The 26,216-nt window shown below is 39.4% G+C and overlaps 1 protein-coding gene across 1 annotated transcript; it reads right to left on the bottom strand.

Annotated features, from left to right (window-relative positions):
• Positions 1-4,175: 4,175 nt before the first annotated feature.
• LOC127436263 (testin-like) lies at positions 4,176-21,295 on the bottom strand. The gene is made up of 7 exons (XM_051690309.1): positions 21,130-21,295; positions 18,459-18,544; positions 15,304-15,868; positions 14,164-14,589; positions 9,749-9,964; positions 9,189-9,347; positions 4,176-5,460 (listed from the first exon to the last, which is right to left on the bottom strand). The coding sequence occupies exons 1-7, from the start codon at positions 21,154-21,156 to the stop codon at positions 5,269-5,271; spliced, it is 1,671 nt and encodes a 556-aa protein (XP_051546269.1). The 5' UTR covers positions 21,157-21,295; the 3' UTR covers positions 4,176-5,268.
• Positions 21,296-26,216: the final 4,921 nt, after the last annotated feature.

Genomic DNA, 26,216 nt, shown 5'->3' with positions numbered 1-26,216 from the left:
CACTTGCCAATGCAGCTCATCTTAAATGGTCTTTGTGGAAACTGGATACCATATGCCTCCTCAACTATGTTTTGGGAGAGCTATCTCTTAGCGCCTGGGTGTGGCTTCTCCAAATTGCTGCTCTAGAGTGAGAGAGAAAGAGAAAAGAGATAGACCAAGGGAGAAATAGACAGAGTAAGGACATCAAACAATAGACTAATAAACCATAGGTGGGCGTGGAGAGCTCACCTTAATATCAGACTTGATATACAATGAATAAGACAGGAAAGGAGGAGTGTACTAGCAAGACAAAAGCACAAAAGACCGCCGACAGATCCCAAAGCCAACCGCACATATGATTTATTGTTCATTTGGGTTGTGCCAGGGTTTTGCTTTATTCTGCCCAGAGTTTGTACAAGCATGCCCAGATGATAAAGGGCTGGGGAGTTTCTAACAGCAGAGGCTAACTGGACCATGCTAACCACCCACACTTGATCCCTTGTTGGAGAAAGTAGGATGTCTCAAGGTGTTATGGCACAGTAAATATTGCAAAGGTAACTAGACGAGTGTTCCAGGATGAAACAGACTGGCCCATTCTGGCATCACATGAAATCCTTCTTGTCTGCCACTGTTATGTTTCAAACTCTCTCTGCCTTTCTCTTTTTTAGGAGGAATGTTGTTGGTTAACGTTATCAGTCAATGAGACAGCTGACATTTATCTTGCATTTTGACATAGCACCTCCTCTCTGCCTCCCCTCTCTTCTTTAGTCAGCTGGAGCCTGTAGATCTGCACATTCCTTTCACACAACACACTTACCTGGAGCATCTGGGCAAGTCCTGCACCTTTGAAAATCTCCAAAACAAAAGCAGCTACAAATTAACCAAAGCATTGATATTGATAAAATAATACTGAGAAATTTGACTATTTTGAACTAAACATGTTGATGATATATTTGCTGGTATAATCAAAATAATTAAATGTAGTATATTTAATTTACAATTTTTAAAAGAAATATCTTGTTTGATGATGGAACACCACAGAAAACTCATCACCATAGTTTATATATGATTTACTGAATAGGCAACATTGTGTGAATATAAAAAAAAAAAAATGTCACTGGTGCCCAGCGTTGCATTTTATACACACACACACACACACACACATACTCACACTCACTCACACTCTTACACAAACCAAAATATTAAAACCACCTGCCTAATATCGTGAAGGTCCCCCTCGTGCTACCAAAACAGCTCTGACCCGCCGATGCATGGACTCCACAAGACCTCTGAAGGTGTTCTGTGGTATCTGGCAAGACATTAGCAGCAGATCCTTTAAGTCCTGTAAATTGCGAGGTGGGGCCTCCATGGATCGGACTTGTTGGTCCAGCACATCTCATAGATGCTCAATCGGATTGAGATCTGGGGAATTTGAAGGCCAAGTCAACACCTTTAGGATGGTGGTACGTGTCAAAGTAACATCCACATGAATGCCATGACCCAAGGTTTCCCAGCCGGACATTGCCCAGAGCATCACACTGCCTCCTTCAGCCTGCCTTCTTCCCATGGTGCATCCTGCTGCCATTTCTTCCCCAGGTAAACTGAATGTGTCACGTCTGAGGAATGCGACGGCCGTGTACGTTTGCGCCATTTACCTGGGGAAGTGATGGCACCAGGATGCACTGTGGGAAGACAAGTCGGTGTAGGGAGTGTGGTTTGAGGAACATGATGAAGAGTTCAAGGTGTTTCTCTGGCCTACAATTTCCCCAGATCTCAATCCGATTGTGTGTGTAAACATCTTTGGGATGTGCTGGACCAACAAGTCTGATACATGGCGGCTCCACCTCACAACTTACAGGACTTGAAGTATCTGCTGATAATGTCTTTGTGCCAGATACCACAGGACACCTTCAGGGGTCTTGTAGAGTCCATGCCTTGGCGGGTCAGCGCTGTTTTGGTGGCACATGAAAGACCAACAGCATCATAGGCATGTGGTCATAATGTTTTGGCTCATCAGAGTATATATTTAATTTTAAGATTTACGCATTTCAAAATCATGACAAAATTCCATCAAATTGAATTATGTTTAACTAAATAAAATAAATATATATATATAAAAAAATGTGTTCAAAATTACACAATTCAGTTTGATGGAATTTTATTATTACATTTAAATGCGTAAATCTTAAAAAAAAAAAAAAAAAAAAAAAAAAGCTAAAATATTTTTTCAGTGTTGTAAAATTTAATTGGCACAAATTTATTAAAGTTGATATTTAAAAATAATAATAATAATAATAATTTACATCAGTACATCAGTAAACATAAAAAAAACAAACAAAAAAACAAAAAACAAAGGTCAAATGATGTTAAAGGTCAAATACTTACTTGGTAAACTGCTATTACTTCCAAAATTGTTTGCAATTGTGTCAACTTTTTTCCTTTTTTTGTGACCATAGCAAGCTCTGACAGTTAATATGCTAAATGTTCCCGCCAAAACTGCTTTTGCGATACAGTTCAGAGTGTCACCTATTGTTAGTGTAGTTTTTTTTCTAAGGCATAGCTCCTAATACCAACCCTACACTTACCATAAACTACTGATGAAATCAGGGAAATTATGAATGTTGTTCAACAACAGAAATGTTGTCCAGTGCCAAAAAGAATGTTTATCCAAGAACCTGTCCTATTTGGAAAAATCAAAAACACATTTATTATTTATACTATGTGAGTGTATAGTTAACACATACCGTACTAACGACGCTAATCGTATACAAAATTCGGGAGATTGTCAGTTGCAGTTGTAAATAATGAGGGAAAGTGGCGTTCATCTGTTTCTGGAGTGTGAAAGAGCGCCCCCTGCAGGACCACATAGTGAAGTTACTGGTAAAGCTTATGGCCGCAAAGGAAACAAGAAGGATATAGCTGCAGGCATTGCTCGCCATTAAACACATAGGGAGCCCCAAGCCTAACCCTTTCCCTAACCTTAACCGTGAGTGGAAGCGACGCCCCCTTTTGAAGTAACCCCGCCCTCTTTTGGAGATTCCATTTCCATTTGGAGGTCTCCAGCCTGTAGCTATACCTACTTGAAGGAAACAGGTGTTCACACGTAAACTGCTGTGAAAACAAGTGTCTATTTTAGTGCCAGGCAAGCTGAAGAGACATGAATCATCTCATTAATCATAAAAATTGAAAAACAAAATCTAAACAACGCTTTTACAGAAATACAGTCAAAGTACACAGAGTAGAATCCACACACACTGTTGACATATTGCTTATTACTCCTTGGAGCTCTGTCACTGTACATGAACACATCATTCAGCTTGTTTCATTTTAGAAGCAATCTAAGAGGCTTTTGGTTGTTCTGCTGGTTTGACAATGTCCATAACAACCACAGACATTGAGGGGGACACATCCCCTCATTTTCAGATTAGTGGTTGAGTGGGTTTTTGCTATTCTGCCATTTCTCAAGTGTCTGTAACAAGCTCAACCATTTCATGAATAATGGATGTAATTCCAGCATCTTGGCTGTCACATTTCTGCTGTCACCAGTAAAATCCTGCAGGAATTTAGATAATCTTTCCAGCCTGTCTTGACTCTTCACGTGTGGGGCATGAATGTGCTTCTGCTATAATTTTGCTAAGCAGCAAAACTGCTTTGCATCTGGGTTTCATCACCTTGGGGAAGCTATAAATCAACAGATCATCTCTTGCTCACGGGGAAAACAAGTGCTAAGGAGGCATTGTTTGAGCATGTGTATCTTTGTGCGCTGTGTTTGGCAGGGAATGCACCATGCAAATTCCAGCATGAGGGTGACATTGAAGGAAAGAATTCCCTCCTGGAAAACTCCACCCTTGTGTGGTGTGAGTTGAAACAGCCGAGCCCCTCGAGCACCCTCTGGCAGTTAAGATAGGAGGAAATGATGTCACAGCCTTAAGTTTGCTTAAGTAAGACAATGGAGACCTGTAGAACCGGGCTTCCTTGAATTGTGCCCGGTTTCCAAGGCTAAATGTAAGACAACAGGCTGTCAGTGAACTTTTCCTCAAAAGTGCCGGACTGGATTGGAATTTTCAATGGTGTAAAAAAGCCCAGATATCAAACATGAGGGTAATAATGGTCCATTGAGATTGTGAACTTGTACGTCACAGTTGGAAATATGGATAAACCACAAGTGGAAAATTAGGACACATGGAGAAATTCACTCATATTACTACAAAACATTTATTAGATTACAGAGTGAAAGGGAAAAAATAAAGTGCAATTAAAGAAAGTAAGGAAAATGCATCAAAGAATGAGGAAGACTTTTTTCAGTAGCCAAAAAACAAAAGCCACCAATGCTTCTGTTTATTAATACTAAATTATTCATAAAGACACTGCCACAGCTGATAACTTTAGGTTAGTTCACAATTAGCTTCTCCAATGTATTGCTTATTATTTCCCAAAAATCATTTAAAATAAAGGCTTGGAAGAATTTGGAAGTATGTTTGGTCATACAAATACATTGATTTTCTCAATTAAAGAAGATTTTGGCAGTGTATACTCATGTGTACTGCTGTAGCAAGTCTCAGTTAAAGGGATAGTTCACCCAAAAATGAAAATTCTCTCATTATTTACTCACCCTCATGCCATCCCAGATGTGTATGACTTTCTTCTGCTGAACACAAAGATTTTAGAAAAATATCTCAGCTCTGTAGGTCCATACAAAGAGAATGATGGCCAGAACTTTGAAGCTCCAAAAAGCATATAAAGGCAGCATAAAAGTAATCAATATGACTCCAGTGGTTAAATCCATGTCTTCAAAAGTGATATAAGTGTGGGTGAGAAGCAGATCAATATTTAAGTAATTTTTTACGATCAATCTCCAATTTCACTTTCACATTCTTCTTTTGTTTTTGCGATTCGCATTCTTTGTGCATATCTCCATCTACTGGGCAGAGACGAGAATTAATAATAGTAAAAAGCTGAGCTGAAATATATTTCTAAACATCTTCGATTGTGTTCTGCAGATAGTGTTTGTTTTTTTTGTCATTTTTGGAGCTTGACAGCTATGGTCACTATGAATTATTGTAAACAAAGAAAAGATCTCTGTGAAGATTCTTCAAAATACCTAATTTTGTGTTCTACAGAAGAAAGAAAGTCATACAGGTTTGGAGCTACATGACAGTATGTAAATAATGACAAAATATTCATTTTAGATGAACATATTGCTTTAACACGAATACTGTCTTGCTGTGCTCTAAACACTGCTTGGGGTAAAGCTATAATTTCACAGAAGTGGAATTCCAGGGTGCTCCTTTAGGAAGAAATTATCTTCTTGCACTCCACGGAACACAGCAGCATTCCCTGCAGGGCCATGAATCGCTGGCCCATAAGGCACTTGGAGCAGCAGGAGCACTGGAAGCACTGGGGCTCGGCATGCCAATGGTGCTCTCCATACGACACGCGCTGGGCTTCAGGCTCAATGGGGTTCTGACAGGCCGCACAACACTTTGGATGCAGAGGGACACACATTCACATAGCATCAATTGTGTATTCACATGGAATAGTACATTAAATGTATGCACTACTAAGTGAAGTAAAAAGACATACAAGATCTGAGTAATATAACTAATGCAAATGATTGTGACATAAACAAAAGTTCTACTGGTTTATCGCATGTTTTTAGCAGGACTTGAACCAGCAACCTTCCGGCAACAAGCCCTAAACCTTTAGCAACTATGCCACAACACCACCACTACATGTTTATTGCTATTGTAATGAACTAGATTTACATGTTATCTGTAACATGAGCACCGTTCACACACGCAACCAGGTAAATTACAGGAAAATCGTTGGGATGCCTTTACTGGTAAATGTACTAAATGTGCTGTTCACACATACTATCAATAAATAAATGTATAGGTAATGATACAACTTTGCATTAAGGAAAATTGCCAGAGCAAAATTTGCCTGTATTTTCAAAAGCACGGTGTTCACACATGACCTCTAAACTGGAAATTGTAGGTAATTTTCTGGAAAAGACTGTATGTGTGAACGCGACAATTGACACTGTAGTGTAAAATATTGCCAGAAATGTGATCTACTTGGAGGGAAGCTTTCCTTTCTAAGCTGATGTCAAACAGATGAGTCATAATAGCCGTTAGTTAGAGAACAGGCGGATGCTGAGAGGGGAAGGGTGGTGTCTGATATCACACGGGTACATTAAGAGTGCCTTCGCCCTCCCTTCACTCTGATTATCATGTCACTGACACTTCCCTAATCTCCTTCACCTGCTCCAGAACTAACATGGCTGACAAACACATGCAGAGCCTGATAGTTTTAATAGCTACCCCTTTGCTGTAATTCGCTTCCATTTTTGGCGTGGCTTGAATGATACTCAAACAAAGTGAGAGGTTGTAAAACTAGCTGTGAAACTGTTTGGCTGCTCGAAGTGGCTTTACAACAAAGTGGGCAAGATAAAACGGTCATGAAAACATTGATGAACTTTTGCATCAGGTTCTGACTATACAATGTTCATGATATTTGCAATGATTTTGATCTTACTAACCTTATCTGTGTAAAGTTATTTCCAGTGCTGGGATTACAGCATGAAGTTGTCATGTTAACGAAGTTGTTATATTGTACTATTTATAATATATATAACCTGTAATATATAACTTTAAACAGATATGGTTGTAAGTGATTATCACAGTAAAATAATTTAAACTCAGCAAAAAAAGAAACGTCCCTTTTTCAGAACACTGTATTTTAAAGATAATTTTGTAAAAATCCAAATAACTTTACAGATCTTTATTGTAAAGGGTTTAAACAATGTTTTCCATGCTTGTACAATGAACCATAAACAGTTAATAAACATGCACCTGTGGAACGGTCGTTAAGACACGAACAGCTTACAGACAGTAGGCAATTAAGGTCACAGTTATAAAAACATAGGACACTAAAAAGACCTTTCTACTGATCTGAAAAGCACCAAAAGAAAGATGCCCATCTTCATCTGTGTGAACATGCCTTTGGCATGCTGCATGGAGGCATGAGGACTGCAGATGTGGCCAGGGCAATAAATTGCAATGTCTGTACAGTGAGACGCCTAAGACAGCGCTACAGGTAGACAGGAAGGACAGCTGATCGTCCTCGCAGTGGCAGACCACGTGTAACAACACCTGCACAGGATCGGTACATCTGAATATCACACCTGCGGGACAGGTACAGGATGGCAACAACAACTGCCTGAGTTACACCAGCAATGCACAATTCCTCCATCAGTGCTCAGACTGTCTGCAATAGGCTGAGAGAGGCTGGACTGAGGGCTTGTAGGCCTGTTGTAAGGCAGGTCCTTACCAGACATCACCGGCAACAACGTCGTCTATGGCCATAAACCCACCTTCGTCTGGACCAGACAGGACTAGCAAAAAGTGCTCTTCAATGACGAGTTGTGGTTTTATCTCACCAGGCGTGATGGTCGGACTCGCGTTTATCTTCGAAGGAATAAGCGTTACACCGAGGCCTGTACTCTGGAGCGGGATCGATTTGGAGGTGGAGGGTCCGTCATGGTCTGGGGCGGTGTGTCACAGCATCATCGGACTAAGCTTGTTGTCACTGCAGGAAGTCTCAACGCTGTGCATTACAGGGAAGACATCCTCCTCCCTCACGTGGTACCCTTCCTGCAGGCTCATTCTGACATGACAATGCCACCAGCCATACTGCTCATTCTGTGCATGATTTTCTGCAAGACAGGAATGTCAGTGTTCTGCCATGGCCAGCGAAGAGCCCGGATCCCCACCTTTGTTCAGGGACACCTTATTCCATTTCTGTTAGTCACATGTCTGTGAAACTTGTTCAGTTTATGTCTTAAGTTGTTGAATCTTTTTATGTTCATACAAATATTTACACGTTAAGTTTGCTGAAAATAAAAGCAATTGAAAGTGAGAGGATGTTTCTTTTTTTGCTGAGTATAAAACATGTATAATAATTACGTCTTGTGGCTATACTTTTTGTGTATTTTAGCACTGGCCCTATTCACATCCATTGTAAGTGCCTTACTGTAATGGAGCTTTTTGCTTTTTTTAAATAAAGTTTAAATTTTTATGGAGATTATGCCGCAAATGTTGTTTATTAAAAGGATTAATTCACCCAAAAATGAAAATTCTCTCATTATTTACTCACACATCTATGACCTTCTTTCTTCTGCAGAACCCAAATAAAGACTTTTAGAAGAATATTTCAGCTCTGTAGGTCCATATAATGCAAGTGAAAGGTGACCAAATCTTTGAAGACCCAAAAAGCATATAAAGGCAGCATAGAAGTAATCAATAAGACTCAAGTGGTTTAATCCATGTCTTCTGAAGCAATCTAATCGTTTTTGATTGAGAACAGACCAAAATTTAAAAAAATATTTCGTAGTATATATCCTGTCATTGCAGTCTCTAGGCACGATCATAATTTCAAGCTCGTTTACACTTCCTAGTGCTTGACGCATTTGCAGAGCGCTAGAAGGCACTAGGAAGTGTAAACAAGCTTGAAATCATGATCGCCAAGGAGACTGTTGATATCAAGATTTACAGTGAAAAAGGAATGGTCTGTTCACACAAAACTGATTGGATCGCTTCAGAAGACATGGATTAAACCACTGGAGTCAAATGGATTACTGTTATGCTGCCTTTATTATGCTTTTTGGAGCTTCAAAGGTTTGGTACCCATTCACTTGCATTGTATGGACGTACAGAGCTGAAATATTCTTATAAAAATCTCTGTTTGTGTTCTGCAGAAGAAAGAAAATCATGCACATCTGAGATGGCATGAGGGTGAGTAAATGATGAGAGAATTTTTTTCATTTTTGGGTGAACTATCCCTTTAACTTCTATTGAACCCGGAACATTCTTTCAAAGCAAATTTTAGTTTAATTTTATTTTCAGATTTATTACATTTCCTAAAGACTCTAGTTTTGCAATCCATCCATCTTGGAAAGCATAAGAACATTAAAACAGATGTTTTTAAACTTGATATTGAAAATTGCATTACAGTTTATAAGTTTAAAACTCGGATTTAACGTATTTAAACATTTTAGTAAAATATATAGAGTATGTTCTGAAGGTAAATTGTTATGAGTAGCAGCTAAATGTTAGCCTTAATAATTCACATGGCCGCTGTCTAACTGCGAAAGGAAAGCAGACAGAAAGAGAGGGAGACAGAGAGAATGAGCAATTTCTCATCTTTACCACAGCGTGGTTCTTCATGTAGCAGGGTTTGCAAATGGGCTTCTCTTTCTCCATGACGTAGGTCTCTCCAGCCAACACACAGTCACAATCAAAACAGCAGAAGTGCTTCAGGTGCCAATTATGGCCCTCTGCCTGGGTGTACTCATTACTGAAGATGAGCTGGAAGACCACACACACACAAATTTCCCCTTTGCCATGTGCTTTGAGCCTCTTGTGTTTAAATACAATTTTAGAGCATTGGACAAAACTGCATTTACTATTGTTTCAACACTTAAAACAAAGATACACATGAAATGGCATTAGCAACCCAATTTTTCTTGCATTATATGACACATTTTCAAGTGAATCAGGATGTTACAATGAATCGTGCACAATGTGATCAGGAAAGTGAATTAAGTGAAAAGGGCCAATTTTGACTTTGTGTTCAGTTTAAAACATATCAAACTTGGCAAATTTACTTACATACAATGTGTCTTGTTTAATCTTAAATAAAGCAAATAGATCAAAATAGTCTTTATCATAAGGCTCTCTAAACCCCAATTTCCGGTAAGCCCACTTACCTCATCACAACCTGCACATCTTGGCTTTTCGCTGTCTCCGTAATGCCGGCCACAGTACAGCTGGCCCTTCTTCCAAAAATAAATCATGTCCACCAGCAGCTCAGTGCAGGTACAGCACACGAAGCAGGCCGGGTGCCAGAGTTTATCGTAGCCTGCTCGCTCGGCGTAAACCGCTGGCTCACCCTTCTTCATGGGCAGCTGGCACCGGTGGCATGACTATGGGCAGAGATCAGGCAGCGAGTTCAGTTTGGCAGAAACATCACTGAACAACTTGACTTTTACATCAGTGGTTCTCATCCTTTTTTTGATGAACAACCTTGCTTCCCACTGATTCTCGCAAAGTTGCGAGTTTAAGAGATCGAGACCGGTCTGCGAGTAAAAGCGCATCTGCTTTGCCTCGTGCTGCTCTGTCCATTGAGCCGTATCCATCTACAGAGCCATACAGGTGCATTAGCTGAGATTGTGCCTCCACCTGACACTGCTAAACCAGATACTTCAGATGCATCGCTAGACTTCAAAATCAGATGAACCGTGGTACAAATGCGTACCAACCCGTATAATTGAGAACCAACTATTATACTCCAAGTCTAGATAAACGTTTCAATGCAAAGAGGAACTTGACAATAGATTTTATTATGAGTGATAAGCGCCCCCCCATTTGTAACCTAACACCCCCTCTCTACTAATTTGCTCTCAGTGCTCCCTGGCATCCTTTGAATGCCCCCATTGAGAAACCCTGTTTTACATTGTAAGAAGAAATTGTGAATTGCTGCCACGATGCTAGGGTGTTGTGGGTGGTTGCCACAGCATTGCCATGCGGTTGCTAAGGTGTTCTGAGTGGTTTTTAGCGTGTCGCTATGCGGTTGCAAGGGTGTTCTGCTTGGTTTTAGCTATGTGGTTTCTACTGTGTTCTGACTGTTTTTTTGCAATTTGTTATAAGTGTTTTTAGTGCATTGTTATGTGGTTGCTAGTGTTACTAGTGTTTTTAAAGTGTTGCTATGCGGTTGCTAAGTTGTTCTGAGTGGTTTTTAGCATGTCGCTATGTGGTTGGGTGTTCTGAGCTTTTTTTAGCGTGTCGCTATGCAGTTGCTAGGGTGTTCTGAGTGGTTTTTAGCTTATAGCTTTGTGGTTGCTACTGTGTTCTGATTGTTTTTTTGTTGTTTTTTTGCGAGTGTTTTTAGTGCATTGCTATGTGGTTGCTAGAGTGTTTTTAAAGTGTCGCTATGTGGTTGCTAGGGTGTTCTGAGTGGTTTTTAGCATCTCACTATGCGGTTACTAGGGTGTTCTGAGTGGTTTTTAGCGTGTCGCTATGCAGTTGCTTGGGTGTTCCGAGTGGTTTTTAGCGTGTTCTGATTGTTTTTTTGTTTTGATTTTTTGCAAGATGTTCTGGGTGTTTTTTTAATAAATTGCTATGTGGTTGCCCTTAAGAAAATCGAGAGTTCATGGCAAACTTGCCGCATATTGTCCATTGTTGCCAAAGGTTTGCCGGAGATCCACCACTACTGGCGAAGAGCTGCAAACTTTTGGCAAACATTTGCGGCAAATCAAAAGCTCATTTGCATGTGAAAATAATGAGCAGCAAATTTGCGGCAAGTTTAGATTTTTTGTAAGGGTGCTAGAGTGTTCTTAGTGTTTTCAAAGTGTCGCTATGTAGTTGCTTAAGTGTTCCGAGTGTTTTTTAACAATTGCTCTGCGGTTCCTACGGGGTTCTGAGTGTTTTGAAAGTGTAGCTATGCGGTTGCTATGGTGTTCTGAGTGTTCTTTTGTGATAACTCTGTGGTTGCTATGGTGTTCTGAGTGTTTTTAAAGTGTTGCTGTGTGGTTGCTAAGGTGGTTGAGTAGTTTTTAGCAATTGCTCTGTGGTTGCTACAGTGTTCTGATTGTTTTTAAAGTGTTGCTATGTGGTTGCTAGGGTGTTCTGAGTGGTATTTAGCATGCCCCTATGCGGTTGCTAGGGTGTTCTGATTGTTTGGGTTTTTTTGCAAGTTGCTCTTGGTGTTTTTTTAGTGCATTGCTATGTGGTTGCTAGAGTGTTCTTAGTGTTTTTAAAGTGTCTCTATGCGGTTGCAATGGTGTTCTGAGTGGTTTTTTGTGATTACTCTGTTGTTGCTATGGTGTTCTGAGTGTTTTTAGCAATTGCTCTGTGGTTGCTACGGTGTTCTGATTGTTTTTAAAGTGTTGCTATGAGGTTGCTAGGGTGTTCTGAGTGGTTTTTAGCATGCCCCTATGCGGTTGCTAGGGTGTTCTGAGTGGTTTTTAGAGTGTTGCTATGCGGTTGCTAAGGTGTTCTGATTGTTTGGGGTTTTTTGCAAGTTGATCTTGGTGTTTTTTAGTGCATTGCTATGTGGTTGCAAGAGTGTTCTGAGTGTTTTTTAGCAATTGCTCTGTGGTTGATAAGGTGTTCTGAGTGTTTTTAAAGTGTCGCTATGTGGTTGCTCGGGTTTCTGAGTGTTTTTAGCATATTGTTTTGCAGTATTCTGAGGGGTTTTTAGCATGTTAAGCACAAAAGTTTAATACTTAGGTTCAGGGATTTGAGCAACCCTAAAATATAACAATTCATTTCCTCAGGGGAGTACTTACAAAAATCGAGAGATAAACTCATTTTGACATGCAAATGAGCTTTTTGGCAAACTCTTCATTATGTCCAAAGATTTGCCATAGAAGAGTTTGCCAGTAACGGCTAATTGTCCATTGATGCCAAAGGTTTGCTGCAGGTTCACCTCTACTGGTGAAGAGCAGCAAAATTCTGGCAATAATTTGCAGCAAATCAAAAGCTCATTTGCATGTGAAAATAATGAGTGCCAAATTTGCCAGAACTCTAGTTTTTGAAAAAAACGTTTGCGAAGTTCAGAATGGAAATCGCAAATAGGAGAATTTAGAAATACACTCAACAACATTCAGCTAATGGCATACATATGTTTTCATCCTGAGAATTCAAGTTTATACTAGATTTAGGAAAAATCCACCAGAGCTCAAACATAACCACAGGGTCTAAGTGTGCTAATTTATGAAGATTTTGGAAAAACATCACATTCATTCCAACTGCCTGACTAACAGAAGCTTGGCTGCATCTGAACTCCTCTCATGTTAACCAGGAGATAAGAACTGGAGAAAGAGAAGTCTCCCGTGGTGCACATGTGGTGGAAATAAATACTTCTGCTGGATAGTTCCAACTGGAGATTTTTTATTAATGGATGATGACATTTAAACTAATATAAATTGGATTGCGGGTTATTTAGATATAAAGAAATAATCATTTAATAAAGTTACAAAAGTTAGTTAACAATGAAAACTATATCCATGACATGCAACATTCACCAATCAGTCTCTATTTGTAAGTAGTTATTTAGCATACTTAAAGGTGCACTCAGTAACTTTTGTCTTTGTGTCATCTTGGACTTGACACTGACACCTAGTGGCTTGGATGCAGCATCATTTAAAATCAATAGTTTTCAGTTTTAGATGCCATTGTAGAAATATAGTATTCAGTCAGCCATGATTTCTTTAATCAATGAGTGAAAGTGTGAAATAACAGGACGGTTACTGAGATTAAGTGAGTAGTATTCGGCTGGTCATGTGATTCTAACATGGCAGCCCCCATGTGCGGACCCTCTCCTTGTAGAATAAAACAGCTTTTAAAAGGTTACTGATATGACTGGAGTCTTCATTTTAATGTGAGTGCTCATGATTTCTTACATATATTGCAAAATTACAATGCATGTCTTTAGGAGTTAATCTTTTTTAATGAGGAACAAATTACTGTGTGCACCTTTAAGTCTCATTTATACTAACTGGACAAACAGGCTTCTTTTAGTTTGCCTAAAATGATGCTGAAAAGCAGTGACATTTTTGTTCTGCCAAGGTGTTCGTTTGGTGATATTTCTCCTGTGCGTGCTCATCTCTGAAATGTTCAGAGACTCAAACTCAGCTAGATGAAGAGCATTGATGATAGGTTAAAACTAATCATAGGTGTCGTTTTTAATTTGTAATCACGTGTGCCAGCTGTGGAGTAATTACATGGGTTACTATAGTAAAAAATGTATAACTTTGAAGCCTGTCTTTTCGAAATTGTGCAGAAGTACACTTTTTTAATATGATTTTCAACACAATCTAACTAATTTTAAAACGACACCACGCGTGGTATAAATGCTGGCTTTGTTCGCCTAGGGTGCTTAGTTCGTCCAGAAGAAACAAATTTGGCTTCAGAGCATGCTCATTACAGGGACAGTCCCCTTAGAACAAGGTTGGGTTAAGTGCATAATTCAAAGGGAACTATTACAAATTTCTCCTACCACCACATACAGTATATAAGCATTAATCTTGCTAAGTCAAATGTTTGGTAAAGGTAATCATGATTTTGCAAGCCACCTTATGAATGTGTATTTAGCTTCTTAAAGTCATCAGGGCATACTTACATAGTTTCCAGCAGGTCCACTTTGTAAAGTCCCAACAGCCCCTGGGACACCAACCTTTCCCATGGTAGCAACAGAATCACCTTTGTCAGGTGTTGAATCAGTCCCACCTTCTGATCTCCCTGTTGTTCCATCACCAGGCTTGCTTCCAGTCCCCAGGCCTTGAGGCCCCTTTTCCCCAGCTAGACCCACCTGTCTTCCCATTTCTTCAGGCAGCGTGATGTCGCCTATACCCAGCGCCTCATCCTTGTACTTGCGGACATACTGGTGCATTTGATTGACCTCGCTAGGAGAAAGTTCGTGGCAGTATTCTGGGTCTTGGTCATGCTCTGGAAGCTGTTTGGCCATCTGCTTCTTACGGTAATCTGCTCCCGCCGTACCAGAGATGGGTCGCCGCTCCGGAGGAAGGAGTTCCATGTAGTGCAGAGCCTGAGAGGAGAGAAATGACAACATGAAATAACATTCACAACCCATTAACTTCCAATATGTGAAGTGTTTCCAAGTGACACAGGAAACAAGAAAAGTTGTGAGGCCGGGACTTGGGTGTTATCCATCAGGAATTGACTGGATGGTGAAAAGTAGCATTATGGAGCCAGACCTTTGCAGCTGATTATGGAGAACTATTCCTCTACTGAAACAAAATTACAAGATATTAAGGAGGCTTTTTGACCCAGATGTGGTGGCTGAAGGTAAAATTAACCCTCAAGAGCATTTTGATGTTTTTCTTTTTTAATTACATTAAACACCATTAAACTGATGCATTAACTATTGGCAAGATTGAAAAAAGGCTGCATTGTACTGTATCATTACAGCAGTTAAAAAGAGGAAAAGTGAGGAAACTTCTGACAACATTTTTATCTTGTCACTGCAAGCCTGAAAATTGTAGTGTCTCATAAAAGTTGAAAACAGTGACCTCTTGTGGAAGTAGATACCTTAGCACACATTAATTTTGACACTTTTAATAAAACAAATATTTAGATCTATCTATCTATCAAAATCCACCGTTACACTATGCTGCTGTCCTCCAAAGACAAAACACAGTAACTACACATTTTGTCAAAACAACTAAGTGATTAAACTAAGGCTTTGTAGGGTAATATGGAGATCTGCATCTATTCAGCATTTTAAAACAGAGAGACTCACCAAGCCATGGTTGATTCCAGGTGGAGCCCATTCATAGGTGACGGACTTGACCTTATCAGTCTTGGCAGGCAGTGCGGTGGGGGTTGCGACCACAACATTGGCAGCACCATGACCTTTAGCTGGGACAACAGTTGAAGAGACCACAGTACGGCCTGATCCTGATGCAGCAGTAGGGCCAGTTCCTGGGGTAGCAGTATGGCCCATTCCAGAAACTGTTCCTGGGCAAGCATGGGTGTGGGCTGCGGCACCTGGGGTGACACTGGTGGCAGCAGGTGGAGCATGAGTAGGCGGGGCAAGGGAAGGCTGTGCAGTCGGGGTGCAGGTCTGGCTGGAGCCGGGTATATAAGTGGCAGCATGAAATGGACTAGCAGTGCTGATGGTGGGGGACGGGATGCAGATGGTGACTTGGTTGCCTCTGTACGAGGGAATGCCATCTTTCTTCAGCTTAGCTATGAGGCCGGTGTACTTGGTGTCCTCGAAAAGCTTCCCCACCTTCTTATTTTCCTCTGTCTCTAGCTGCACATCATGATCCTCAACACCGCACTTGCAGTTCCGGCAAAACTTTCTGTAAAAAGTTAAATTTGCAATGGTGAACATACTGGAACCACATACACTATTCCTTACTGTTGTTGACACTGCCGTGACTATGCTCTATACTTCACTGGCTCTACGAAAGTAAAGCAGAAAGTTGCATTTGTCCAATGAAAATGAATGAAAAACATGCAAGTAAAATATCGCAATATTACACTAATTATAAAGAATTGCAATATTACTGTATCTTGACTCAGACATCTAGTATAATTTCATATTGCCAGGTCTTTACTGATTCCCATCTGTAGTTCCAAAAAATGGTCAATAGCTATGGGAAGAACCAAACCAAACAGCAGCATACTGGGGGGAAAAGATGGTAGTGTTAACTTATTTATTGTATTTTAAATTCCAAGTGATTGACAAATATAGAAAGTAGCATATTGTGCCTGTAGGAAAAGCTGTCTCTCTAAATGATGTCTGTTTTGTTTAGTTTAAGAGTCTTATATCACCAGTTTGGATTGCTGTTTGCACACTTCAGGTTACAACATGCACAGACATTCAATGTTTATATTAAGAGCAGTGTGGGCTTTGCAAACTGAAACACTACAAGAATTCTGTAAAAAAGCTACATGACTTTTAGAAGAACATTTCTCTTCACAACATTAAGAGTATCCTATTTTAGAGTGCAAGTTGACTGTGAGGTTTAAAGGGGACATCTCATGGAAGAGGATTTTCCTTGCTCTTTTGAAAAAAAAGATTTTGATTTACAATATAAACATACTCTAACAATAATGAGGAAATCCACCCAGACTATTTATAAAAACTAAGCTGCAAAAATAGGTAATTCAGACCCATTTACATATACAAGTCTTAAAGATAGAGTAGCAAGCCTGTTTAATTTATAGGTTAGAGAGAGGGTGGAAAATGGTCAATAATTACGGCTTTACAGATGGTGTAAAAAACCATGATTAACATTATAAGTAGACTTGGATGAGAAAAATAAAATGCAACAAAAGTGTAAAACATGGCCCCTCTAAGGAAACTTTCAGCTATTTTACATATCAATGAAAACCAAAGAGATGGAATAATGCCTTCTGGCAACTGTTACAACATAAATTGTAGCCAGGAATCCAAAGAAGCTTTAAATGTTTCCGCATGTCAATCTTTGATATCTTTGTTTGTCCTACCAAAAAAGTTCCATTATTTAGTTAGTTTAGTTGTTTTATTGCGGTGGTGGAAACACACACACACAAAATACTCACTGAGCACTTCATTAGGAACACTATGGTCCTAATAAAGTGCCCGAAGTGGTCTTCTGCTCTTGTAGTCCATCCGCTTCAAGGTTCGACGTGTTGTGCATTCTGAGATGCTATTCTGTTCGCTACAATTTTACAGAGTGGTTATCTGAGTTACCGTAGCCTTTCTGTCAGCTCGAACCAGTCTGGCCATTCTCCGTTGACCTCTCTCAACAAGGCATTTCTGTCCGGAGAACTGCCACTCACTGGATGTTTTTGGCACCATTCTGTGTAAACTCGTGTTGTTCGTGAAAATCCCAGGAGATCAGCAGTTACAGAAATTCTCACCAACAATCATGCCACAGTTGGGGGGTTAAGAGATCAAATTTTTTCCCCATTCTGATGGTTGATGTGAACATTAACTGAAGGTCCTGATCCGTATCTGCATGATTTTATGATTTGCACTGCTGCCACATGATTGACTGATTAGATAATTGCATGAATAAGCAGATGTTCAGGTGTTCCTAATAAAGTGCTCAGTGAGTGTATAAGAAAACATCTATATAAACTAGTCAACCTCACTAACTGACACAAATAGTCGGTTGTTGGATGGCTAGTTGACCATCGTGACCCATCCCTATTTAGTAGACGCCTTCTTTCAATGTGATTTACAAGAGAAAGACTTGTGCTTTAAAGATTAAAGATCAGGAAGTGGGTGTCTATAATGACTGTCTGAGTCACTGGATCTGCATCCATTGACCTGCATCCAACCTTAACCTCTTTTCATTCAAAGAATTCCTGAAGCCACAAGAGAGCACTTGGGAATGGCGTGAAACACTGCTATAGTGACGGAGCTCTGGGACAAGCAACCTGGCACCTGTGGTTCTCTCTTCAGGAAAACTGGCCAAGTGGATCTAGTGGTCAGAATTCTCCCACAGTACACAAACTTTACCTGTCATATTTTCCAGAAAGCTACTGTACTGTAACTGTACGGTGTTCTGACATGCAAGTCACATAAATAAATGAGTCTTAAAGGGATAGTTCATCCAAAAATGAAAATTCCGTCATTATTTATTCAGCCTCATGTTGTTACAAACCCATTTGACTTTCTTCCGTGGAACACAAAAGTAGATGATAGGTAGAATATCAGCCTTAGTCACCATTCATTGCCCTTGCATCTTATTTCCATACAATGAAAGTGAATGGAGACCGAGGCAAACATTTTGCCTAACATCTTCCTTTGTGTTTCAAAGAAGAAAGTTATATAGGTTTGTAAATTCATGAGGGTGAGTAAATGATAACAGAATTTTCATTTGTGAGTGAACTATTCCTTTAATATCATTTTTAGTACAGTTACACATTTTATAATTTATTTTTTTGGAAACAAACCTCCAGAAGTGAAGCTCAAAGCCTTCACACTTGTCCTTGCATTTCAGACAGGCTGCTCCGGCTCCAATCTCATGTCCCAGGGTTATCTGTTGACACAACACAGCCTTATTACACTAGAGACATGAGCAAATCATGTTTTCAGCACAACTACATTTTAATTTCTTTAAGGATATACCAGTGCTTGCAAAAAAGTCAAAGAATACTGTCAACATGACAGGTAATCTTAGGTTTTAAGCTTTGGATTTGCTGCTTTGCTGTTTTTGTCTATATTTAAAGGGTTAGTTCACCCAAAAATGAAAATGTTCTCATCATTTACTCACCCTCATGCCATCCCAGATGTGTAAGACTTTCTTCTACTGAACACAAATGAAGATTTTTAGAAGAATATCTCAGCTCTATACGTCCTTTCAATGCAAATGAATGGTGACCAGAACTCCAAAAGCTCCAAAAAAGAGATAAAGTTAGCATAAAAGTAATACATATGACTCCTGTGGTTTAATCAATGTCTTCTGAAGCAATCCAGTTGGTTTTGGTTGAGAACAAACCAAAATGTAACTCCTTTATCACGGTACATCTTGACAGTAGTCTCTTTGGCGATCATGATTTCAAGCTCGATTACATTTCCTATAGCGCCATTTAGTGCTCTGCACATGCGTCAAGCAATAGGAAGTGTAATCGAGCTTGAAATCATGATTATGCCTAAAGACTGCAATGGAGAGATGTACAGTGAAAAATGAGTAAAATTTTTGGAGCTTCAAAGGCCTGATCACCATTGGCTTGCATTGTATGGAACTATAGAGCTGAGATATTCCTCTAAAAACCTTCATTTGTGTTCAACAGGAGAAAGAAAGTCTTAGCACTCGAGGGTGAATAAATGATGCTAATTTTCATTTTTGGGTGAACTTACCCTTTAACAGATGCAAGAAAGACAAGACCGACCTCAATACAGTAAGCATATTGAATATATCAATGACACAATCACTTTCAGTTAGATTTTAAATGCTTAAAAAAAAAAAAAACTTTAACCTGTCTGCGTTTGCTTTCATTATGGTACCAAAGCCAACATACATGAATAAATAATTTCTCTGTGGTCTGTTTTTCAAAATACACAACCATAAAGAGGCTGATGTCATAAGGAGAACATTTTAAATAATGCTCCCTAGATACATGATCAATTGCGTGTCTCTTTAAATGTCCAACTACTATACTGCAGACTTAAAAACAAAACGTACAATGAAGATTGAAGGAGAGTTTACATGATGTTTAGATAAAAAAAGAAAGAATACCACTTAAAATACTCTATTACTCTTTTTTTAACGTCCAACTTGATGTGCATGAGAATCATGTGCAATGTGTATTTTAGAAACCTGAACAGCTGATATTAATCACTTCACAAGATATTCCAGTATTTACTTAATCACTTTTATTCAAATCTCAACCATTTGCCAGCTGATCTGGAAGACTGCCTTATAAGGTCAAGTATTTACCAGAACTGTATGGAGAATGCCTGAAGGATTCTGCACATCTCCTCTCTAAGGAGAAGCACTATGGGGCAGTGGTGGCTCAGTGGTTAAGGCTCTGGGTTACTAACCAGAAGGTTGGGGGTTCAAGCCCCAGCACTGCCAAGATGCCACTGTTGGGCCCTATCTGCTCCAGGGGTACCATATCAATCTGAAAAGTTCTGGCAGATTTCTGCACTGAAAGTCTGTAAGGCCCATTTAAGCTTTTTGGTTCATAAACCTGTAACTAATACCAATAAATACCTACAATAACTGTTTCAGAAATCTTACACCTTTGATTTATGGCCCTGAGAACGGAGAGCATGTCTCAGCTTATCGCTTTTAAAAACGTCTATTGGCAGAAATAAAAAGTAAACATATCAATGCATCTATCAATGATGCTTGAACTGAACATTCTGCCTTTGACATTAAAAATGTCTTCAATTAAATGTTTATTAATCATTTCCTTACTTGTAGTCCACTTTTCACCTCTTTCCACACTCTGTGTTGCAATTTGAATTGTGTAAATGTCATTATCAAATCTTTAAAATGTAACATTCATGAGAAACTGGCTATTACTTTAAGCTTTCAAATAGAGGAACTTCACATCTTATTCTTCCATAGTGTTAACTGACTTTATGTATGTCACAACATATCTGACAACTTAACCACCACTACACTCCAACTATACAACTTGACCTGTGGTTGTATTGGTGCATTATGTTGACATGTTGTATTGTTGCATTTTATGATGAAAGAAACCAACATGACTTGCTGCAAAAAAAAAAAAAAATCCTGTAAGACAAATACATGATTTTGTATAATAAAACATAATAAACTATAACATTCAGCTTGTCTGTCATTTAAGGGAACAAAATCCATATCACACAAACAAAGCCAAATAAAATGCATACATAAATAAAAACAGTACCAAAACAACAAGTATCTGAATCTTCTATGCTTTGTTTCCTCTGAATTAACCACATCCTATTTCTTAATAAACGTAACCAAGTTTTCCAATACTTTCCCCTGGACTGTGGCACACTTTTAAAGCCAAATATTTCGCCATATATAACAAAGGCAATGGGTTTACATTTTGGGCGGTGCCGTATGTTTCTCGCTTTCAACTAACTTTTCGGACCGTGACCAGTCGCCGGATATAATAAGCGTACCTTCTTTATTTCTCTCTCGATCTCCATTTTGTTGAGCTTGCCGTGGATTAGATTTGCTAAACAGCGCCGAGACTATTCCCACTGACAACGTTCACTGGCCGGTCACTCTTTTCTTGAACGGGACAGCTCAGACCTTATGCTGCATTACTTTTGCTCATTTCCAATGTGCGTTTCTCAACCAATAGAAGCAGAAAATGGCATGCAAACTACCAATCAGAGCCAAGAACGAGATATCATAGTTCCAAAATCAAGCAACTTCTTTAGAAGATTAATCTTTAAGGATTCAAGCAATGTCACGGGTTCAATACAAGTTAAACTCCACAAAATTACATTTTGACTTGCTCCTCCATTTCTTAAAAAAAAAAAAAAAAGGCAAAAATCTGGGTTCCAATGAGGCACTTTCAATGGAAGTGAATGGGGCCAATCTGTAAACGTTAAAATAAACTCTATTTCAAAAGTATACACAGTTCCCTTACGACTCAGTACACTTGACATTGTGTGCTAATGCATATGGGGAGTTGTCCTTCCACACGTCCTAGTTGAAACCTCTCTACTATAATGCCAATATTCTAATATTGGCTATGGTGTTTGAGCCCCACCATGTCCGCTATAAAAGCAGGTACACAAACACCATTCCTCAGAATTTTTTTCCTTCAAGACAGCGATTCATCTCTCGTCTAGAAGCCCTCTACTGCTTCGCTGTCGACTACACAAGTCAGTGGGCGGAATCTTTACAGCAACGAAAAGACTCTCCGCTCCCCTGCAGTGCTCTGGCGAACATCACTCCGCATCGCCGCTTGATGCTTCACTGGTGTTGGCTTCGGCAGGTGTTGTGTATCCTTACAAAGCAACTGTATATTGTATATTGTGTGAAGTGTGTGTGTATATATATATATAAAAGAGTCGCTTACGTGTTCACGTCTTTTTAAAGATGTCGTTCCGTAAGTGTTCCTTGTGCAAGAGACACATCCCGTCATCAGACCAGCATGAGAGCTGCATTCTCTGTCTGGGCTGCGCTCACGCAGAGTCAGCTCTCGTGGAGACAGACTGCCCTCACTGCGAGGGCATGAGTCTCAAGATGTTCTGAGGGACGATTCAGCCTCCCACGCCCTCCCACCCGCCACTTCTTTGATACCTGAGGGGTCACACGAGGAGGCACGGCGGGTCCGTGAGGTCGAGCAGGATGAACTTGAGGTGGTCCTCGTGCCGACACACGCCCCGTGAGCCCCTCAATCTCCATGCAATGCGTCTATGCTGATACATTATGTGCGTGACGAGCTCCGGCCCTCCACAGGAGCGCATGGCCTCGTCTCGTTCGGTGGTTCTGATGCTGGGGATGATGACTATGTCATGTCTCTCACTGCTACAGGTGAGTGGTCAGTGAATGATGCTATACCCCCGTGCAGCAAAGCACTCCATACACACAATACTGCTCCCCTCTTTCCCATTGGAAAGGAATATTATTGTTCAAAATGTTGTTCAATATGTTGTTTTCTGTGTCTCACATTAATCACATGCAATAAAGTTTGCACATGCACAACAGCTTCCCAATGGTCCCGACCTAACTTTGGTCCTAAAAGCGCTCGCAGGGCCCCCCTTCGAGCCTTTGGACTCTGTTGATTTGCACATGCCCTCTATTAAGACCGCACTACTGCTGGCTCTGGCCTCAGAAAAACTGGTCGGTGACTTATCCTTGCATTTGTTATGTCCTGTGCGGGCGCTACACACATACGTTGAGCACACCCTCCAGTTCAGACTGTCTGATCAGCTCTTTGTGTGCTATGGAGGACGCACGAAAGGAATGTCCATCTCCAAGCAAAAACTTTCTCGTTCGCAGGGTAAGATCTACCCAATTGGTGTTAAAGCACACTCAACTAGAGGCATGGCCACCTCATGGGCATGGACGAACAGTGTGTCTTTACAAGTTTTGCAGCAGGATGGTCTTCTCAAAACACATTCGCAAGGTTTTACAACCTAGACGTATACAAACTAAACCCACAACCCAAACATATACTTAAGTCCCTTCCCTTAAGTATGGGCTCCCCATCATTTTACACAACCGCCTGCATCAGGCCGTTGTAATTTACCAGAAAGTACAAGCACTTTCATTATAAATAAACTACCTTCCCGACTGAGTTTGTGAAGGGGTTAATTCATACTGTATGACGGGGCTCAAACACCATAGACAATATTAGAATATCGGCGTTACTGTAGAAAGGTTTCAGTTAGGTTGTGTGGAAGGACAACTCCCCACATGCATTAGCACGCAACATCTCATTCCCTTCGTCTCAGGTAACCGAGGTTACCTATGTAATCGAGACATTTTCCTGAGCAACCACTGGGCAGTGCCATGATGATTCTAACTGCCTGTTTGTATTTCTGGTCACGAGATGCCAAGTAAAAACTGCCAAAACGAGCGATCCAGAGAAGAACAACAACCATTTAAGTGTTATTTGGTGTAAAAATGAATTTCAGACTCAACTTGTGCCATTGTTGGCTGTCATAACAACTCAAATAATTAATGATATCAATGTAACTTATCTCTGACCATCGCTTCATGTCATCTACGCACTCTACACACTCAGGTGAGGCACTGTCTATAAAAAATGGTCATCTGAACTCTGTGAAGTATCGGCATGTTTTTACAAATACCTTAAACATTACATTACCTGATACGAATATACATAGATGCGAGTGAAAACACTGGAGACCGGAAATTGAAAACAGTCTAATCGTGGATCACTTCCGTGTTCAGGAAAAAGGTGGATAGCCACAAGGCATAAACAATATGCTTGTTAACATGATTTTAGTGTGATAAAATCGCTTACTAACCTTTTCTGTGTAAAGTTATAGCCAATTTTACAACTTCGTTGCCATGACGATGTAATGTCAACAAACCCTAAAAATGACTATTTAAACAACTTTACATTTAAAATAATGCACAAGTTTTAACAGAAGAATTAATGTAAGTGCTTTTATAAAAATATAAGCTTCACATTTCTGTCTTAAACTCTGCAAATTGATGCCATTTTTTTGAAGAAAAGGATGGATGAGTCTAAATCATTTTATGTGGGAATCAATATTTTGCCACAAATGCTGTCGATTGAGTTTAAAGGTGCACTCAGTAAAACTCCCAAAGACATGAATTGTCATTTTGCATTATATGAATAAAATCATGACCACTCACATTAAAATGAAGTTTCCACTTATAAAAGCTGTTTTATTCTACATGGAGACAGGACTGAAACGATTAGTTGACGTTATCGACAACGTTGACAATAAAAATTGTCTACAAAAATGTTTGTTGTCGAACAGTCGTTTGATCTCATTTAACGTAACCTGAGATCACATTAAACTGTAATGATGACGCGCGAGAGCAGCACTGCAGTTCGCGCCTGACTGAGGAGAGGAAGAATTACACAGCTAACAGTTCTGACGCACACTAAACTTTCCAAACAGCTTCGAGTGACGAACTGCACCCGGCTGATTCTCACTCTGTCACGGGGACGCTCATCCCTCAAGCGTGCTTTTGCTGCAGCTAGATAATAACGTGATGGCTTGCGACGAATCATAATATATCACTATGAGTTTATTATTGTGAAGAAAATTGACAATATCGAGCTTTATTAATAACAGAGAGTTTGTTTCTTTCTAGTTAAAGATAGATTGAAGTGAGCAAAAAGGTGTAGTCTTCACCCCATTATACACGGCAACAAAATAAGTTTTTGATTTGTTTTTGTTTTGACTTGTTTTCCAATATAAAAATCTAAAACTCCTTTAAAACAACATACATTTTCTTCAGAAGCTATACTGCAGAAGAAAAAATTGTTATCTGAGAAAGTTAATGTAATATTAAAAATAAAAATATCTAAATATCCTTTTAAAAAAAAGATGCATTCACCTGAGAAGCAGCATATAAGATATTTAGACTTGCTTTTAGTGAACAGATCTTGAATATAAGTATATTTTGTCTTTACTGCACTTGCAGAAGTATAACCAAGTGAAAAAACACACTTATATTTAAGATACATTCTCTTAAAGCAGGTCTAAATATCTTATATTTTGCTTCTCAACTAAATGTATCTTGTTTTAAGAATTTTTAGACAGTTTTAAATGGAAAACAAGACAAAAACACTTGATAACAATAGGAGTTTTTGCAGTATTTCTTTCTTTTTTTTTTTTTACTGAATTAAACTTAATAAAAAGTATTTTTTCCTTTAATTCAGTGACTGTCATTTAGATGTACTTTTAAAAGATGATTTTGTCCTCTTTATTGTTAGCAAGCACGTTTAATAAAACCTTTTAAGTCAGGCAGAAGCTGAATAGTCGCAATAATCACCGAATAGTCAAATAATCATTCTAATAATCGCTAGATTAATCAATTATCAAAATAATCATTAGTTGCAGCCCTACCTGGAGAGGGTCCACACATGGGGGCTGCCATGTTAGAATCACATGACCAGCCAAATACTACTCACTTAATCTCAATAACCGTCCTATTATTTGACACATTCACTCATTGATTAAAGTAATCATGTATGACTGTGAATACTACAGGTGCATCTCAATAAATTAGAATGTCGTGGGAAAGTTAATTTATTTCAGTAATTCAACTCAAATTGTGAAACTCGTGTATTAAATAAATTCAATGCACACAGACTGAAGTAGTTTAAGTCTTTGGTTCTTTTAATTGTGATGATTTTGGCTCACATTTAACAAAAACCCACCAATTCACTATCTCAAAAAATTAGAATACATCATAAGACCAATAAAAAAAAACATTTTTAGTGAATTGTTGGCCTTCTGGAAAGTATGTTCATTTACTGTATATAGACTCAATACTTGGTAGGGGCTCCTTTTGCTTTAATTACTGCCTCAATTCGGCGTGGCATGGAGGTGATCAATTTGTGGCACTGCTGAGGTGGTATGGAAGCCCAGGTTTCTTTGACAGTGGCCTTCAGCTCATCTGCATTTTTTGGTCTCTTGTTTCTCATTTTCCTCTTGACAATACCCCATAGATTCTCTGTGGGTTTCAGGTCTGGTGAGTTTGCTGGCCAGTCAAGCACACCAACACCATGGTCATTTAA

This window comes from Myxocyprinus asiaticus, chromosome 46 (genome assembly GCF_019703515.2).
Source record: "Myxocyprinus asiaticus isolate MX2 ecotype Aquarium Trade chromosome 46, UBuf_Myxa_2, whole genome shotgun sequence".
Lineage (NCBI taxonomy): Eukaryota > Metazoa > Chordata > Actinopteri > Cypriniformes > Catostomidae > Myxocyprinus > Myxocyprinus asiaticus.
The sequence above is the reverse complement of the archived record's forward strand: the minus strand, read 5'-3'. Positions and strand labels throughout refer to the sequence as shown.